The sequence below is a fragment of the Topomyia yanbarensis genome, chromosome 1 (genome assembly GCF_030247195.1).
Source record: "Topomyia yanbarensis strain Yona2022 chromosome 1, ASM3024719v1, whole genome shotgun sequence".
Classification (NCBI taxonomy): domain Eukaryota; kingdom Metazoa; phylum Arthropoda; class Insecta; order Diptera; family Culicidae; genus Topomyia; species Topomyia yanbarensis.
In genome coordinates, this window is record NC_080670.1 from 203,258,731 (window position 1) to 203,279,412 (window position 20,682).

A 20,682-nucleotide genomic window follows, 5' to 3' on the forward strand; every position below is an offset into this window, starting at 1 on the left:
CTAAATCTCCTCAACGGCCCACGCGTTAAACAGCTGATTAACCGGATTGAACACTCCGGTAATGGCGTACTCGTAACCCAGTCGCAGCTGTTGACAAAGATCGTCCGCCAACCGCACCGAAATGCTTTGGAAGATTCGTCCGACCTGGACCGGAGTCTGCAAGCTCTCGACGGAGAACACCCGAACGGTGCAGTAATCGGAAACGGACCGAATTCGTTGATGTTCCTGCAGCGTCGTACCGCACTCGTCGCACTTGGGAGCTCGTCTGATTTCGCCGGTTATGGTGACTAGGTGGGGATCGTTTGGGCACAGCCAGATAGATTGAAGGCTGGAACGTTAAAGTTAATTGGTGATCAATTGCTGCTGTTGAATCAGATACTTACATGTAGGTTTGAGGGGAACTGTAGCCTTGGACTACACAGCGGAAAACCGTCAACCCGATTGGTACGTTCTGTGGCTGGGTACGGAATAGGTAGCGCTCCTGTGGGGGTAACTTGATCCGCAATCGGCAGTAGATCTGCTCCAGTCGGATACGGAACGGAGGTTCGAGTCGGGTGAAGATGGTATTGGCGATGCTAAGAATAACCTCCCGGAAGGCTTTTTCACAGTACGTCGGTTCTCGAATGAGTTGGGATAGAACCTGTTCGTCTGTGGGGTGTGCGTTGGATTTAAGGGTCAAAAGAAGGGTCAGAATTTTTCACGGAATTTCGCACGAAATTTCGCCCGAAATTTCGTGCGAAATTTTGGACGGAATTTTGCACGGCATTTTGCACGAAAATCCGCACAAAATTTCGCGCGGAATTTCGCACGAAATTTCGCACGGAATTTCGTCCAAAATTTCGTGCGAAATTTTGCACGGAGTTTTAGACGGAATTCCGCACGAAATTTTGCACGGTAATTCGCGCGGAATCTCGCACGAAATTTCGCTCGAAATTTTGCACAGAATTTCGTGCGGAATTTCGCACGGGATTTCGCACAGAATTTCGAACGGAATTTCGCTCAAAATTTCGTACGGAATTTGGCACGAAATTTCGCACGCAATTTCGCACGGAAATTTCGTGTGAAATTTTGCACGGAATTTCGTAGGAAATTTGACGCGGAATTTTCCACGAAATTTCGTGCGAAATTTTGCAGGGAATTTCGAACGGAATTTCGCACGAAATTTCCCGCGGAATTTCGCCCGTAATTTTGCACGGAATTTCCCACGAAATTTCGCACGGAATTTGGCACAGAATTTCGCGCGGAATTTTGCACGAAACTTCGTGTGAAATTTTGCACGGAGTTTCGCACGAAATCTCGCGAGGAATTTCGCACGGAATTTCGAATTAAATTTCGCACGGAATTTCGAACGAAATTTCGCACGGAATTTGGCACGAAATTTCGCGCAAATTTACGCACGGAATTTCTCACGCAATTTCGAACAGAATTTCGCGCGGAAATTCGAACGGATTTTCGCACGAAATTTCGCGCAGATTTACGCACGGGATTTCGAACGGAATTTCGCACGGAATTTTGAACGAAATTTTGCACAGAATTTCGCGCGGAATTTCGCACGGAATTTGGCACGAAATTTCGAGCATGATTTAGGCACGGGATTTCGAACAAAATTTCGCACGGAATTTCGGACGAAATTTCGCACGAAATCTCGAACAAAATTTCGCACGAAATTTCGAACAAAATTTCGCACGAAATTTCGCGCTTAATTTCGCACGAAATTTCGAACGAATTTTTGCACGAAATTTCGCACAGAATTTCGCGCGGAATTTGGCACGGAATTTGGCACGAAATTTCGCGCAAATTTTCGCACGGAATTTCGCATGAAATTTTGCACGGAATTTTACACGGAATTTCGCACAGAATTTCACACGAAATTTCGTGTGAAATTTTGAGCGGAATTTCGCACGAAATTTGACCCGGAATTTTGCACGAAATTTCGCGAGGAATTTCGCACGGAATATTGAACGAAATTTCGCATGGAAATTCACACGAAATTTCGCGCAGATTTACGCATGGGATTTCGAACAGAATTTCGCACGGGATTTCGAACGAAATTTCGCGCGTGATTTTGCACGAAATTTCGAACGAATTTTTGCACGAAATTTCGCACGAATTTGTGCACGAAATTTCGCACGGAATTTCGCACAGTTTTCGCACGGTATTTTGCACGGAATTTCGCGCAGATTTACGCACGGAATTTCGAACGGAATTTTGCACGAAATTTCGAGCGTAATTTCGCGCGAAATTTCGAACGAATTTCTGTACGAAATTTCGCACAGTTTTCGCACGGAATTTCGCGCAGATTTACGCACGGAATTTCGAACGGAATTTTGCACGAAATTTCGAGCCTAATTTCGCGCGAAATTTCGAACGAATTTCTGCACGAAATTTCGCACGAATTTTTGCACAAAATTTCGAACGGAATTTCGAACGGAATTTCGCACGGAATTTCGCGCAGATTTACGCACGGAATTTTGAACAGAATTCCGCACGAAAATTCGCACGGAATTTCGCAAAGAATTTCGCACGGAAATTCGCACGAAATTTCGTGCAGATTTACGCACGGAATTTCGAACAGAATTTCGCACGGAATTTCACACGATTCACAAAATGCTGTGTGAAATTTCGCACGAATTTTTAACGAAAATTGACTTTTTGACGATTTTTATTCAAAGGGGGTGAAGCAAAGGAAAATTTCAAAATCGAATTCGCATTTTTGATGTCAAATGCCTTTAAAATGCATGAAACGTCGAGATTTGATGAAATCCCGAAAAAAAAATTTTAACAAAAGTTAACTTGGATTTTTTGATCAAAGGGGGGAAAATTTAGAAATCGAGCTGGTATTTTTGATGATGACTTCAAAATGCATAAAGCGTCAAAATTTTATGAAATCGCGAAAAAAAATTTTTAACGAAAATTAACTTTTTTTGACGATTTTTGTTCAAAGGGGGGAGTAAAGGAAAATTTCAAAATCGAATTTGCATTTTAGATGCCAAATGACTTTAAAATGCATGAAACGTCGAGATTCGAAAAAAAAAATTTGACGAAAAATTTTTTTTTTAACGAAAGTTAACTTCTTTGGATTTTTTTTGTTCAAGGGAGGGAAAATTTCAAAATCGAGTTGGTTTTTTTGATGCCAAATGACTTCAAAATACATAAAGCGTCAAAATTTGATATAATCTCGCAAAAAAAAATTTTAACGAAAATTGACTTTTTTCGACGATTTTTATTCAAAGGAGGGAGTAAAGGAAGATTTCAGAATCGAATTTGCATTTTAGATGCCAAATGACTTTAAAATGCATAAAACGTCGAGATTTGATATAATCCCGAAAAAAAAAATTTTGACGAAAAATTTTTTTTTAACGAAAGTTAACTTTTTTGGACTTTTTTTGCTCAAAGGAGGGAAAAATTCAAAATCGAGCTGGTATTTTTGATGCTAAATGACTTCAAAATGCATAAAGCGTCAAAATTTGATGCAATCTCGCAAAAAAAAAATATTTGACGAAAATTGACTTTTTTCGACGATTTTTATTCAAAGGAAAATTTCAAAATCGAATTTGCGTTTTTGATTCCAAATGACTTTAAAATGCATGAAACGTGCAATCCCGAATTTTTTTTTAACGAAAGTTAACTTTGTTGGACTTTTTTGCTCAAAGGGGGGAAATTTCAAAATCGAGCTGGTATTTTTGATGCCAAATGACTTCAAAATGCATCAAACGTCAAAATTTGATGCAACATCGCAAAAAAAATTTTTTAACGAGAATTGACTTTTTTGACGATTTTTATTCAAAGGGGGGAGTAAAGCAAGATTTCAAAATCGAATTTGCATTTTTGATGCCAAATGACTTTAAAATGCATGAAACATCGAGATTTGATGAAATCTCAATAAAAAAATTTAACGAAAGTTAACTTTTGGATTTTTTTGTTTAAAGGGAGGGAAATTTTAAAATCGAACTGGTATTTTTGATGCCAAATGACTTCAAAATGCATAAAGCGTCAACATTTGATGTAATCTCAAAAAATTTTTTTGACGAAAATTGTCTTTTTTGACGATTTTTGTTCAAAGGGGGGAGTAAAGGAAAATTTTAAAATTGAATTTGCATTTTTGATGCCAAATGACTTTAAAATATATGAAACGTCGAAATTTGATGTAATCTCGCAAAAAAAATTTTGACGAAAATTTTTTTTTTTAACGAAAGTTAATTTTTTGGACTTTTTTGTTCAAAGGAGGGAAAATTTCAAAATCGAGCTGGTATTTTTGATGCCAAATGACTTCAAAATGCATAAAGCTTCAAAATTTGATGTAATCTAAAAAAAAATTTGACGAAAATTGTCTTTTTTGACGATTTTTGATCAAAGGGGGGAGTAAAGGAAAATTTCAAAATCGAATTTGCATTTTTGATGCCAAATGACTGTAAAATGCATGAAACGTCGAGATTTGATGAAATCCCGGAAATTTTTTTTAGCGAATGTTAACTTTTTTGGACTTTTTCTTTCAACGAAACTTTGCACAGAATTTCGCACAAAATTTCACACGGAATTTCGCACGAAATTTTCTAACAGAATTTCGCACAGAATTGTGTACGGAGTTTCGCACGAAATTTCGCGAGGAACTTCGCACGAAATTTTGCACAAAATTTGGCACGGAATTTCACAAGAAATTTCACGCGGAATTTCGAACGGAATTTCACGCGGAATTTCGTACGGTATTTTGCGCGGAATTTCGCACGGAATTTTGCGCGAAATTCCACACGCAGAACTTCCTACGAAATTTCGCATGGAATTTCATTAAAAATTTGGCACAGAACTTCGTACGAAATTTCGCACGGATTTTCGAGCGAAATTTTGCACAAATTTTCGAGCGAAATTTCGCACGGAAGCTTCGGTGTTTTAAAAAGAAAGAAAAATATATGTCCCGATTTTACCAGCCTAAAATTCACCAAAGGGGCTAACAAAAATGGGTCTTCACTGTATCAACGCAGAACATATAAATTTCACTGTTAAAATGTAGCTCACCAAACTTCCTCAGCGCGTTATAGCTAAACTCCAGCGGCACCACCAACGGCCCCAGCAGCAAATCCTGTTCGTTGTTCCCGCGCACGAACCGCTCGTGAAATCGGACACAAACCTGCTTCACCAGCTCCCACAAATCCGTCTGCTGGATAAAAATCACAATCCGTTCACGCAGATGCAGTTCCTTTTTCAGCGCCTCCAGGTGGCAATCGGTCAGCAGGGTCGTATAGTTGCACTTGCTTTCATTGAACGTGGACATCGGAGGGTTTTTTGATGCGGTTAACGTTTTCACTGACTGATACTTTTCACGCGCACGTGGTACGTGGATTGACAGTTTGAATTTTTGATTTGTTTGTGTGCTCGCTGCCAGGCAGCGCGCGCCGTTCGTGTAGTGGTGGGAATGAGAAACATCACGCTTCGGCAAAAGCTTTCCGAACGACGACGGCGGCGGCGGCGAAAAAGCTCTGGCGTTGTTGGGGTTCGAGCAGCGTGCAAAAATCAACGTAGGCACTGATCGAAAGAGATTTGAAATTTAACTAAACGAAAATCGAAGAGGAGTGCGAACAATGGCTAGCAAGAAAAGAGCGGACGTAGGAAAAGTTTTTATGGTCAACCACGTTGAATTTAATTAATTATATTTTTTTGCCATTTGACTTATAGGAAGAGAAGCTTCGCCGGCGGCGCGTGGCACGTTTTCGGTTCAAAGCTCTGGTTCGATTAGTAATTTGCAATAATTACTGGCTTTCTGACATCGATGAACAGGAAATTGGGGAAAACGCTCGTCGGAATATTGCACTGATTGTACGGCGAAAGGGGAAAAAAGGACTTTTGACACTTCTGGTAAGATCATGTGAGGTTAATAAAACAGATTTAATATCATTAATTAACAGGAAAAAGCCATTCTAAATCAACGCGCAGAAGATCGAACCCAGGAGCAAATTCTCAAGCTCAATGAAGTGTTTCGTAAGCTGGAATGTCTCTCTCACTTTCCGGTTAAGGTTCGAGAGCAGCTGGCGGCCTGCGCACGGTACCTTTACTACAGTGCTGGTCGAACCATAATTCGTCAGGGACAGCAACCGCTGGCTGTTTATTTCGTTCTGGACGGAGAAATCACCGTCAGCAGGCTGCAGTGGGATCCGGTAAGTTTTTTCGCGCGAAACGCGCGCTGGTTCTGTGGAGTAATAATTAACCCCTTTTGGCAGATCTACAAGAAGCATGTGGATGTGCTATACGGGGTTCGCGTGCCAGGGGAAATGTTCGGTGAGATTGCCTTTCTTTACGGCTGCCCTCGGACGACTACCTGCGTTTCGGCTAGTGAGTATAAGGCAGTTCTTTTTTCGGTTTTCATTTTTGCCTGGAAGATCCGTAAAAGCTGAATTTGGCAATTACTAATAGGTATATTGCCCCGTAACATTTTGATTGAGTACTTAGATATTGAAGAACATTTCCGTAAAATCGAAAGTTTTCAGTAGGAAAACTCCGACATTCTTTCATTACGTGCTTCAGAGACGAGGTTTCACTGTTGATAAATAGTGAAACTGAAGTTATTCTGCACCAGCATTTTTGTTCTAACGATGATGAAATCGCCCGCTGAAAGGCACGACTAATAGTCCCAATTAAAACTTTCCACAGAGCCAAAGTTTTACGATGTTTTAACGTCGCTTTCGACATTGAATTTGCGGTGATAGCAACAATACTCGCGTGCCAGCGGCCCGTTTGTTTACTAATCTGGTACTCTGTGCTAACCTATCGCAACTTTGATACGGTAAAGGGGACTGTTCTGGCAAGTCATTTACAACCCTCATGAAGCCATGATGGAGTACCGTATGCGTTGGAAAGTTTGCTACCTAAGCGGGATCTAAAAAAATAAGACCTCTAACTTCAATTTTTAATTTAATTTCTATGAAAATGTAAACAAGTTCATGTTTGACACAAACGATCTTACTTGACAATGGTTTCAGCTACATGGGTTGTCATATTTGACAGTTATCCTAGAGAACAGATAAGGGACAATATAGTAACTGAAAGGTTTGACTATGAATCTTTTATGTCAGCAGCATAGGAAAAGCCCAAAAATATGGTTTAAGGACCCAATTCATGTGAAGTTTGGCTGTTTTTCTTCCTCTCAAATTTTCTACATTCCGCCCTAACATGTTTGATAGACTGCGAATTAAAACCGAGTTTTTGTTCGAAACTTACTTTCCCATAAACAACATACGGTAATAGATTCCCTAACTTGGATAATCGATAGTTCGAAATTTGTACTGTCGAAACCCGATTCCCGTTCGCCTTCAGCTGAGACGTGCCTCCTGAAATAGGAAGGTAGAAGATGCCCGCCGCTCCTCGACTCCATCGACACACCGCGTGATTAATAGATTACGATGTTTTATCGCTTCTTGGGGCCATGTGCTTCGGGGGTTCCATCTATTCGTGATTCAGTTTTGTGGTTTGTCGTACAACCACTCCAATCGAGCGTGTCTCAATTCTTCACCGTAAATTATATTGGTGCTTGGGAATGCTTGGGTGGTGAAATTGGGGGTGGAATTTGTTGAAATTGGGAAACTATGTTGTAAAGGTAATGCTACAACCTACCGGTTCAGATATGAAGGGTTCGGTTTACAGTCGGTCATTCTGGATTACCGAATTCATCATCACCGTATGATCTGCACATATAAATCACTACTTATCTGTACGAGATTCCACGTGACGAATGAAGAACATTTGAAGTCACGTAAATAAAATATAATAAAAATTAATAAAATACGAGATTCCATTGAAAGGAGTCAGCCAGGACTGAACCTATGATACAACGATCGAGTTCCACTTGGGATAGTAATTCATTGGAAGAAGGGTACTGGATTCTGGTATGTGGAACAAATGAAAGTTATTATGGTTGCAAAGTTTTACTACAATGAGTAGCGAAATACTTTCATCGCGATACTGGGACAAACGGGTAAAGCGTACGTCGGTCGAACAACTTGTACTGAATGCAGCTTTGTTATTGTTCAAAAATTTATTAAAAATAGGATTTTCTATAAATAGTTCCGCATTTTGAAATGAAAAGAACCTAAGATGAAGGGTAAATATTAAATTATTTCAACATTGTAACTTTTACCTGTTGAACTAAAATTATCATTGGGGCGTCGATAAATCGATTACCTTGTACGCAGCTCACCTGGGCTCGATTCCCAACCCCGTACATAAGGTTAGAAATTTTTCCAAGGAGATTTTTGTAACCCAAAAATAGGCGAATGACATTAAGGTTAAAGCACTATTTACACGCCACCGTCCCGGACAACTGCGAATGCTCGCATTTGAAATGTATGAAAGAATATTGGCGTCCGTGCACGGTACTGAATCGGATCGGAAAGGTGAAAATTTGGTTTAAAACCTCTACAATAAAAAAAGAAATTAGCCAAACTTCGCACAGTTCCCTTTAGATTGTATTGTTCATATCCTGTGAATTCCGAAGTTGAATATTCTGTTGCGGCAAAGATGGAAGTGAGTTAATTGGAGACGCGTAAAATATTGCTGTTCGTTTACATGGAAAATCTGAAGCTTCCCCATGGCGTTGAAAATCTGTAACCGCAAAAGTACTTGAAAAGTGCAAGGATCGATTGCCAATGGATCACCAGCGCGGAACAGGTAGGCAACCGACAGCTGCCAGTAAGCAATATATAGTACACTAATAATATTCATGTTCTTGCAGGTCTTTGAACGAGCAGTATTTTACATTCCCGTACTGCAATCACCCTAATTCACTTTTTCGTTATCCACTTGCCAGATACAGCTTTGAGTATCATAAAGAATAATGAATGGAGATAGGAAGATCCAATTTTTTCTGATAGTTATTCAGTGATTTCAGTATCTACTTAACCTCCTAGTATGCTTCCTCTAGAGCGATTAAGTTCGACTCGGTAGATGAAAGTGCCACACACGGAGGCCTAGCTCACGACTTCACCACCGAGAAAAAATCAGAGTCCGCGCTCCGGACGCGAGTGTCTTCAGTCCAGTCGACGTAGCAGTAAAGTTCCAGACCTGTCGGTCCAAGTTTCTGTTTGATAATTCCGACGCCAGAATGATTTTTTTTAATATTTCGAAAACAACGATCGAGTGAATAGAGGCAAATGTTACTCGAGGGAGTTATACGCGCAAAATCTGGCATCACTGTGGCTATACCCCGGTCGTCAATAGAGCTGAAAGCATTTTTTAACTATTAGTTGTTTTACAGTCGCGGTTTCCTTTAATCGGTTGTACGGGTTTGTTGAAGTTTCGTGACTTCAATCAGGATCATACATGATTACTGCAAGTGTTGTTTTGTGAAAGTGATACTTTATTTTATAATTCATTTTTTGTATTAATTTTTACTAGACCACTACGCACTACGTCACGCTCATATTTTTGCCAAAAGCGACCTCTTCTGGTGGATAGCTGAGTTATCAAACATCGCGTGCAAATTCGCTCCTATCGGCACACTTAATTTCCTGCGCATATTGCATACCCGGTATGCATTTTTGAATCCTTCCACAGCATGGCTTGTAGCAACTGCCCGAAAGTCGGTAATACATAACTCACCTGTCGTGAATAGTACGTAAATTCGTTCCACATGATATGTGTCAAGATGGATTATGATATTCGAGACGTTCTGGGAGCCCACTCAGATTTTATTTTGGATGTGTAACGGCCGTGCTGACTTGTTTTCTAGAGATACTTTCCGGAGAACAACAATCCCCTGATATCTCTAAAGGATGACATAGCTGATTCGAAAGATGATGTAAAAGCTCGGTGTGAAGATGATCCGCTCTAAACAAAAATAGTTGTACCATCTGAGGAGCTGTGGACGATGGATGATGAAGTTTTTACCCCTGTGAAAGATTTCTTAGGGAAGGATTTGCAAACCTAAAATAGATCCTTTAGTTCCTAAAAGTAAGGCTGTCACAGTTTCACGTCTCGGATCTTCATAACATTTAAATCCGAGCTTCCAAATCATTTAGGAATAAGGTTCTGTCCAAAGGCCGGAAAACATCTACTATCGTGATTTGCGAATAATTCGACAACCAAACGACCAATTATTAGGATTACTATACGGAGAGGAACGCATCTGTAGCGCAACGCTATTCCGGAATAATTCCGCCTCTAATTTCATTTTCCTCGATGATAGACCTCAAACTACTAGCAATCACATTTTCGCTACCATCGCCAAGACTGACTCAAGTTCTATATTCTCCCGCAATCTGCCGTTATTTACATGAAGCATAATTTTGCTGCCATCGCCGAGTCTGGATCAACAACTACCAACAACTGCGCTGCCATCACCGAAACACCTACGGTCTACGGTTTTCGAAAGCCCGCGAGCGCTCTGAAGCAATCGTACCAGTCAGCGACCTACTTCGTTTATCCGCGCAATCCTAAATCTGACGGTTTTGTTGTCCATCTACTATCAAAATGTTCGGGGAATGATGATTGCTATGAATCCAAATCACACGGTTGGAGACAATGAGAATATTGAAAACGGTAGAGGAATCTGGCGTTTGAATTTGACTATAGTAATTAAAAAGTTAGATTGCGCAGCTGCTTCTCGTAGCATTGACGAGTGCCAGCACGGATGTGTAAAGCAGCGCTCTACTACTTCAAATTTGATGACGTACACTAGCATCTTAGTCTCCGCTGTAGAGAAGTGTCAACTAGGTTTTCCACCATGGTCAACTGGATGATTGCAATCCTATCTAAATTGGTTCAACACGTTCTAACTTCAAAAAGGGCGACAAGCTGGATTGCTGTAATTACCGAGCAATCACCCTGCTGAACGCCGCCTACAAGATACTCTCCCAAATACTATGTCGTCGACTATCATAAATTGCAAGAGAGTTCGTGGGGCAGTACCAGGCGGGTTTCATGAGCGAACGATCTACCACGGACCAGGTGTTCGCTCTTCGTCAAGTACTGCAGAAATGCCGCGAGTACAATGTGCCCACACATCATTTGTTCATCGACTTCAAAGCCGCATACGACACTATCGATCGAGATCAGCTATGGCAGATTATGCACGAGTACGGATTCCCGGACAAACTGACGCGATTAGTGAAGGCGACGATGGATCGGGTGATGTGCGTAGTACGTGTCTCAGGGACGCTCTCGAGTCCCTTCGAATCACGCAGAGGGTTACAGCAAGGTGATGGTCTCTCGTGTCTGTTATTCAACATAGCGCTGGAAGATGTAATAAGAAGAGCAGGGATCGACACGAGTGGTACGATTTTCACAAAGTCCGTTCAGCTACTTGGCTTCGCCGATGACGTTGATATTATTGCACGAAACTTTGAGAAGATGGAGGAAGCCTACATCAGACTGAAAAGAGAAGCCAAGCGCGTCGGACTTGCCATCAACACGTCGAAGACAAAGTACATGATAGGAAGAGGTTCACGAGAAGAGAATGAGAACCGCCCGCTTCGAGTTTGCATCGGTGGCGACGAAATCGAGGTGGTTGAAGAGTTCGTGTACTTGGGCTCACTGGTGACCGCCGACAATGATACCAGCAGAGAGATTCGTAGACGCATCGTGGCAGGAAATCGTGCTTACTTTGGCCTCCGCAAGACACTTCGGTCGAACAGAGTTCGCCGTCGTACGAAGTTGACCATCTACAAGACGCTGATTAGACCGGTAGTTCTCTACGGGCACGAGACCTGGACCATGCTCGTGGAGGACCAACGCGCACTTGGTGTCTTCGAACGGAAAGTGCTGCGTACCATCTACGGTGGAGTGCAGATGGAAGACGGCACATGGAGACGGCGAATGAACCATGAGTTGCATCAGCTGTTGGGGGAGCCGCCCATCTGTCATACCGCGAAAATCGGACGACTACGGTGGGCCGGGCAGGTAGCCAGAATGTCGGACAATAGCCCGGTGAAAACGGTTCTCAATTGCAATCCGACCGGTACAAGAAGACGTGGCGCGCAGCGAGCACGATGGATCGACCAGGTGGAAGACGATTTGCGGACCCTTCGCAGACTGCGTGGCTGGCGACGCGCGGCCATGAACCGAGTGGAATGGAGGAATCTTTTGTATACGGCACAGGCCACTTCGGCCTTAATCTGTTAATAAATAAATAAAATATCAGGGCTGAATTCTCCCCACCAAAGGGTCCACCAAACAGATACCAGTCCTCGCCAGCGGGCACCCCGTCACACTCCGACCGAGTGCTGGGGACCCCCCCCCCCCACCAACAACCGTGGGCCTTCTGCCACACGCAGACGGTCTACTGGCGGTTACCCGTGGCCCAAACTAACCGCCAGTAAAAACCATCACTCAACAAAATTCAATCAAAATTGAATATTACTTCTATTATTTGTAATTAATTAGTCGAATAACCTTATACTCGGGTCGTCGAGGCACCGATGAACCGCAAGTCACACTTCAACCGCAATCGTCGAACCGACCTTGTCCCTCGACAAGTCAGTCTACTGAAGAGAGATAAAAAAGACCAGCGGGCGCGACCGGAGTAGGCTAGATCCACCGCAGAGGATAAAATTGAACGCAACATATCGTCGACGATAGGCCGTCGGGGCTCCTGAGAAGCGGAAGTCATCCTCCAACCGGAATCGCAGGACAGACCTCTGCACCTCAACCGACCAGCATCGAGATAACGGTTTCGAGAGAACTTTTGACGTTGGGAAATTTTTCCGTCGGAGTAGGCTAGGCCCACCGCCGGGGACTAGTTCGAGTAGATTGTGAAATACCACCAGAAAATGGTCGACGGGGCGCTTGGTAACTGGAAGTTACCTTCCACCCAGGATCAACCTCAGAATCTGTCCAGCTAGGCGATATAGTGATTTCAGCTAAAGGAGAACAATTGCAACAAAAACTTGTGGCGGCGCACAAAGTTAGTTCGTTGACCGTACCTAACGAAATAGCCAAGCAGTGCAAGCACCTTAAGGACGCCCCAATCGTGCCATTTTGGAATGCTGAAACAAAAGTACTTATCGGCCTGCGAAATCTTGATCTGTCTGCACCTAGTCGAGAGTCGTGTAGGTCACTCCGGAGAGCCTATGGCAGTGAAGTGAAGTGTCCTTGATTAGACAATCTACGGACGCCTATTTTTGGGACATTACGAGTATGCTTCCAACGTCGATCAAGAGCTAAACGAGACGATCCGACAGCAATTCATCCTAGAAGATAACGAGACGGTTCTGTAATCGGCGGTAGATGCACGAGCGATACTTAAACAAAACCTCGTTTCGTAAGAAGAGAAAATCCGTAACCGGAATTTTATGGAGAAGCGGTGGAATAAACTTTCCAGGCAGTCTGCCGATGAGGATAACAAAACTGAAGAATCCCGAGTGTAAGCTGGCGAAAGATCTCTAGCTAGGAGACACAACGCACACCAGCAAATTTGTCAGTACTTCGAGGACAGCTGCGCACACAGTGACCCAAAAGTAGCTGAGTACTGTCAATTCCAACCGTGTATGTGTGTGCCAACCCTAGTAAAATCAGGCAAAGAAAGACTGATATAGGATGCAGCTGCTAAAGTAGACAGAGTGTCACTGAATTCCTAAATGTTTTAGGGATAGATCAGATTGAGAAAATGGTTCATCAAATCCGAATTAATCCGTAAGATACTTATTCTTAACGGTTCCTGTTCCGTTTCGTAGAAACAGTTACAAAAAAAAACAAAATAATTCATTGAAATCCTCTGCTGTTATTTGAGAAGCTAATTTACAAAAAAAGTGATTTGTTGAAGAAGGCTTCCTGATTCAACCAGTAAGTGATCCAGTAGAATAGTGTTAATTTATAGTTCAATTTTTCTAAGACAGACTGCTCTAGACTTCATAACTCACTACGGGCAGTCGACTGGAAGACTTTTTTTTGAATTATACACTGATCTAAAAGCTGCTTTTGATCGCGTAGATCACTCTTTTCTTTTGGCCATGATCGAGCGACTGAACGCTCCATCAAATTTTACACGGTGGCTTGAATCTTATCTCGTAGAATCTCTGTCTGTTAAATTTAGGACGAAATGAACTTGCCATCAACTTGGCGGGTGTACCTCAACGGAGCAATCTCAGACCGTTGCTTTTCCGTTATTCTTCAATGACGTTTGCTGTGTTATACCCCGGGGTGCAAACTTATGTATGCTGGTGATCTGAAACTATTCCTCATTGTGCGGTCAATATAGGACTGTATTGAACTTCAGCGACATATAGATGCATTCTGTAACTGGTGTAATCAGAACTTGTTGGCTCTAAGCGTTTCCAAATCCTCTGTAATTTTGTTAACTTGTAATGTGAGATCATTGTAATCAGGTGAAAAACGTACGAAAAGATGATTGGCTTTTAAGCGCATTGGAGATCTGCTTCTGAAATGAATCTTGAAATAAGCTATAGAGATATAGGGACGCTTTGCATATCTTCAAGGATGGAGATAGGCAGATCTAACTGCTTCTGAATGCAATCGAGTAGCTTCAGGATCCATTGAACATCCTAGAACGCTTCCTCTAAAATGATGAAGTCCGATTCGGTAGAAGACAGGGCCACGCACGGAGACCTGACTCACGACCCCACCACCGAGAAAAAATCGGGAATGCAGATATCGATCTCCGGTCGCAAGTGTCTCCAGCCCAATCGACGTCGCAGTAGTAAACTTACAAACCTGGACCTCTCGATCCTAGCTTCTGTTCGATAATTCAGGGTATGAAAGCAGCTGTCATTTAGTGCGTGGTGCTAGGTCGTGTAATCGTACTTCGATTATATCTTCATCATATTCGATACCGTGTTGCAGGTTGTTTTTCGCAATAAAGTTTTCTACCTGTGCTGAACTTCTAAACGTTATCAGTACACAGTTGCGGGCATGCCAATCGAGCCAATAACTTCTGATTCTGATTTCTAAACATTGTCAAAATGATTATTGACAATATGTTTGTCTCGTGTAGGTTTCACTTAATACGCAAAATATTGAAGTCGATAAAAATTGTGTTTTGCTCTAGTACTGGTAGCGCAGCCGGATACTGTATATGCAGTGAATGAGCAACAAAGTGGCAGGTAGAATTGATTACTCGCTTTACTGATACACTACACTTCTTTACTGTGTAAGATGAGAAGGTAAACTGTACACAATGTTGAAAATGTTTCTATGTTTTAACTACCGCAAGGTTCTACTGTATCGATTTTGTGGGGCTATTTTCAGCAAATATGAATTAGTTAGTAAAAAAGTAGCTAAAAATTCGACTTCTGCTGGCTGAGCAGTGTCATTAATTGCTCTCGGCTATCGGTGTGTGCGGAACGAGAAAAATCAATAAATAGTTCAATCACAATAGGATCGGCACAGTACCGATAGCTACAGTCGATTGAATGCATACGTACACGACTTGATACTAGAAGAAGGGGAAAGTATGATCCTGTAGTTATTCTAGGCGAGGATTTGTGAAGAATTTTTTGCAGGCATTCTCGTCTGCCTTATCCTTTATCCTTCCCCGTGAACGATGGAGATGGGGGCGGCCAGCAATGGTTACTATCATGCTGTTGAAGTTTTATTATGGGCCGGATTGGTATGAATTCCCACTTACCATTTCCTAAGCAACTATTATGAAATAATCAGCAGTCAAACAAGATGGAGTCAGCGTGTAATCCAGCAAAATCGTCGTCACAGCGCAATGCAACGCCTAATATACGGTATCCTGTATCTCGGTTCGACTCTTTTATACGTAAATGTGTCTTCGCAAAACCGCCAGAGCATTCCGTATTAATATATTTGTTTTTTTCTTAGGGCTATCACCTTCCGTCGCTAGAGCTTCCAAAATTCATATATATGATCATCATTTGTTCATACCAAATATATCTATAAATACAGAAGCGCTTAAACTGCGCTTTGATACTAACGATATCTCCACACCCAATCCAATCATCCATATGATTTTTCAGAATACTATAGCAATTAGTTCTTGATTGAACGGACTTTAATTTGAATGAAAATTGTACTTTTTAATGCTCAAACATTTCTAAATATATCAAACAAGTTTCTTGGGATATCACTGTTTCGCACGATTGAAGACAAATGAAAGTCAGCGCGATCCAAAAACCAGGAAAATCAGCCTCCGATCAACATTCTTATCGGCCGATCGACATGGTGTCCTAAATCCGTAAGTTTTTCAGGCTAAAAAATTGAAAAACCGCACAAGTAAAAAAAATAAGTTTTTGGAAAAATTAGCACCATTTCCGCAGCTTATCTTTGTTTGCAAAACTCTTTGTTCACAAACAAATGTTCGCTGATCGAGATTTTCCAAAGATTCTCGAGTCCTGGAAAAAGTAAATTTTCGAATCCCGGGAAATGCGAAAATTCCGGGTATCCCGGGAAATAAATTCCTGGGTTGAAAGCTTAAGCCAATAACCTCTCTTTTTCGCTTTAATTATACATCCTAGCCTGCGCTCAAGTTAGGTATATTCGACACGCAATTCCTGCTTACTTTCCCACCACCAACTGTCGTACGCGCATTGTTCCATCGTATTACGACGGTGTCCTTAATCCTGTTTGACGGTTTAGCCATCGGAACTAATTGGTGAAGACAGGAGGGGTCATTTAGCTTAACTAAATCACTATAGTAGTTGGGAGCCATCCAGAGATAATTCGCTTGAACTATGCTGGGATATAAAAAACATTGAGTATCCATCCTACAATTGTTTTAAAGAAGGTCAGATCTACTTTAGTCACTTTCTCCTGCTATTGTCAAGCCCCGCGGTCCTTCTTTGGAGTTGGTAGACTCGGAAGGGGTGTCATAGTGATTCATGTCGTCCTCGTCAGACATTTACACGGCAAGAATAACTAATGGCTGAAATAAATAAAAACCGAAGCAAAGGTAAAACAAGATAATAACGAATAATAAAAAGAAAAAACTTAACTGCTCTGTAGCTTACTAGAACGCCAGCTGAATTGGTCGAAAAATCAGCGCCACACGGCAACCGATGACCTGGCCTAAATCTACCACCAATGTCAGGCGAGCGTCTCCTTCATTGCGTCGCCGTCGAAATCTCACTCGCTACGACGACCGATGACCGCCAAAAACACTACCACCCCCATCTGCAAACTCGCCTGAGCAGTGCGGCGAACAGGCCTACCAATAACACACTAAGGCACGGAGAAAGCACCTTCACTAGAACCGTCGCAACAGCGCGTAGAAAACAATAACCTCAGAGAAAGTGCCGGAGGCGTGTGATATACTCAAACTTTAAACAAGGAATGTAATCGATGTTGATTTCTAGTCCCACTAGGAGTGTCTCCTCCAAATTTGACCCAAATCGGGCAAGTTTAGCTACCAAACCAAGGTGATCGAAAATTTTATGGGATTTTTCAACAATCTACATTTTACATACTTGCATTTTCAGCGCTAGGTGACACTGTATGCATCAGTGTATCACTGAAAGTGATAATAAGATTGATAGTTTTGTTGGCTACAACTTTGTCGAAGACTGCAAACTTTCTTGGAAGAATTTATTAAACTTTTAATGAAGTTATGTCTGAGTCAGTTTGGCATGGGGTCTAACAGCACATGGTGGTGAATCAGTAGTCGATTCTCACCAACTTATTTTTTTGCGAAGAACGAATACAACGAATGCCACATGCAGAATTTTTTTCACCGGTATTCTCAACGGCCTTCGTATTGTGAGGATTCGAGTGATAAAACCAATACCTTCTTACATGACTATCGAATTTGAATCACCGAAGGATGGCGTAACCTATAAGCAAACAACGCTGATCACAAATTCCGGACAAATCCCAACATGCCTATTCTGTAACCAGATAGCCCACTACGGAAAACATACGCCGATGCAATTAGTCAAAAATCGTCTACTACAGCCAACTCTAACAAGCAGCCACCGACACTTATAGATAAACCAAAAACAACGAGACAACCGCTCTTAAACCAACAACTAGCATCACCAATAAAGAAGCAAATATCGTTGAAGACGGATTTACAACAGTAAGAACAAGAAAAAAATAACCCCTGACCGTGAACAGCAAGAAAGCAGTACCGATGATGACATGGACGTGAACGATAACGCGAGAGAAGGCATGTTGAATGACCCCCAAGCTGCGATGGATAAGGCAACTAATGCCTCACCGCCAAGGAAATGGATCTCAACACGCAGCGGCAAACTGCGTCTACAAGATCTGGCAGACAGACATTCTTAGTATTTTTTAGATTTACTTTTAGATCCACGGCTCAGTTGTGCTAACGCATTGAGCCGTGTCAAATAAATCGTCACGAAGCAACGCGAAACGAATTAGAGATTTTTTTTATTCAATCTTCGAATTAGAGATGTTTTACCCCATTCGTCCAAACCCGTGCAGAGGCATTCCCGTTTATCGGCGCATGTATAATTTACATGGGAAAATGCCTACACAAAAGTTTAAACGATTTCCGAACGGCGGTGGTTGCGGTAGAAAAGCCTAAACATAATTAGGGTAAACGGACTTTTTGTAACCTAAACTAATTCATGTGGCCGAAACCATTGTTATGTGAAAGAGATAGTGCCATACAGGGGCTTGTTTACATGTTCGTAAAAAATCAATTGACAAATTCATGGCTACTTTTAGAAAGTAGAGCTCAATCAATGCAATAAAATTAAAATTTGTTTTTACATTTAATAACCCTAATCGCTTAAAAATGTTCAATATTTAAATATTCCTTAAAGCAACGTGCTTCTTTTGTCGATAAGTGATTTGCCATAATTTGAGGTAAATTGATTTATCATCACTATTCTAAAATACAGATATCAAATGGTTCGTTCGCACGGAAATAATTTAAAAATTGAAAAGTATAATGTTATTTTTTATGAAACAATTCTTTTTTCAACCTAATAAAAATTTGGTTTTTTAGTGTTTAGGATTCTTCTCGTCAGTAACTAACACCAACTTAATGCTAGTTAGATAAGTCCAAACCAGCATCAAATTGGCACCAGTTAGACACTAAAATCCAAACAGTTGCACATCTTATGTGAACGCTTAAACAATTGGCTGCTACCGGGTCATGAAAGTTTGCATTATTTCATTAGTAGAGTGAAAATAGCCACCAACCTTTATCAAACGAACTAAACCACCGACGAAGAACTAACTAGTAATGAGAACTCATTCGTTATTTCCTTTCCCGCTTGCTTGGCGTACGGACTACATCGTTGTTTCGTCACAACCAGCCGACTGCGAGCTACTGTGCGTTCTGCAGGACGATTTTGAGCGCCTACTAGAGCCAACCCTGAGGCTGCAATGGAACCAGATGATGGAGGCGCTTCGTCGCTTTCAGTACTTTGACCACTGGAGCGAGGATCAGGTACGGTATCCAGTCCATTTCAAAAGGGAGAAATATTTCAATTTTATAAATATTCCACCAGATCCGCGAATGCTGCATCCTCGCCAAGGTGAACGACTTCAACTCCCAGCAGCAGATTGCCGTATGCGGAACGGGTGGAAACTTTGAGTATGCATATTTTGTCCTAAGCGGTCAGTGTATGATTCTGCAGTGTTTGAAGGTTAAGAAAAAGATGAATGGGCTGCGGGAATGCTACCGGCTGCTGCCGTCCGAATCGGACGAACGGCAGCTTCGCGTTGCTGAGCGTTTGATGCAACGGAAGGACTCGGATGTGCTGTTGTCGGTGCTGTCCCCTAAATTGCGGGCTTCCCTGTCCGAATCCGTTCTCGGGCAGCAAGATCGTGAGAGTTGTGGTGGTAGTGAAGATACCGTTCCGGAGGAATGCGTTGAGCATCATTTCATAGATGTGGGTTCCTACAGCTGTGGATCGGTTTTCGGTCTGGGTGAGCGAATGGAGGATCGTTCGATCGTTGCCCGTAACCACGTGCAGTGTATGTTAATCCCACGGTATTGGCTGTTTATGAAACATCAGAATACCGGCAATGTTTGGCAGCGCATTAAAATGTACCTTGAAATGGCCATTCCGAGCCGGGAGCAGTTGTTTAAACAATTTTTGGACGATTTGAACTGGTTGGCCTATCGGAAGAAGGTTGTCAATGAGATCGTGCAGCGGCGAGGTCGGCAGAATCATACCCGGTTGATCGATGTGCCCATCGTGTGCCGGGTGGAGCAGAGTAGGGGACCAAATTGATTTGATTTGTGGTTTACAAGTATTCACAACGCAGCAAAGAAAATTATGCAATCGGCAAACCGATTCGCGCAGACACGAACTTTGACTAATTGTTGTTTATTTTCGATGTTTATAGCTTCTCTCGGGAAACCGTTACGGTGTAGACACAGACACATACACACACAGACAAGGTGTGCAAATGATTTGGACGTTTTTAAAACACTGACTGTGATGAGCACTCGAGTGTGCCAGCAGATGCCGCCGCAAAAAGCGAAGTATGTACATTCATGTAATGGATAATAAATTATGTTTCCTAACGATGGGTGAGCTGCTGAGAGGTTTTCATTACATCATCGAGTCCTTATGGAAGATGGTTGGGCTGGGAGAATCAGGTGTTGATATATGTGTGTATGAGTGATGAATCTCCGTGACTTCGACGGAATCAGCCTGAATTTCAAATGTAATTCTGGATACGAGGTCATGAAATTAACATTCGGTGCATCTACAATCGCGATTTGCTGGATGGATCACACCTCTATCCAACTAATAAATTATATTTGCTAGCTAGAACGTCTGGCATATACTGAAGCAT

General features: G+C 42.0%; 2 protein-coding genes across 2 annotated transcripts; one reads left to right on the forward strand and one right to left on the reverse strand.

The window, feature by feature from the left end:
* On the reverse strand, nucleotides 1-5,269 carry LOC131676174 (uncharacterized). Its single transcript, XM_058955295.1, has 3 exons — nucleotides 5,014-5,269; nucleotides 384-648; nucleotides 1-328 (listed from the first exon to the last, which is right to left on the reverse strand). Exons 1-3 carry the CDS (start codon nucleotides 5,267-5,269, stop codon nucleotides 1-3), a joined length of 849 nt encoding a protein of 282 aa, XP_058811278.1.
* A 249-nt stretch (nucleotides 5,270-5,518) lies between these two features.
* LOC131676477 (cAMP-dependent protein kinase type I-alpha regulatory subunit-like) lies at nucleotides 5,519-20,399 on the forward strand. Its single transcript, XM_058955541.1, has 6 exons — nucleotides 5,519-5,600; nucleotides 5,671-5,850; nucleotides 5,901-6,149; nucleotides 6,213-6,324; nucleotides 19,188-19,321; nucleotides 19,383-20,399. Exons 1-6 carry the CDS (start codon nucleotides 5,577-5,579, stop codon nucleotides 20,109-20,111), a joined length of 1,428 nt encoding a protein of 475 aa, XP_058811524.1. The 5' UTR covers nucleotides 5,519-5,576; the 3' UTR covers nucleotides 20,112-20,399.
* Nucleotides 20,400-20,682: the final 283 nt, after the last annotated feature.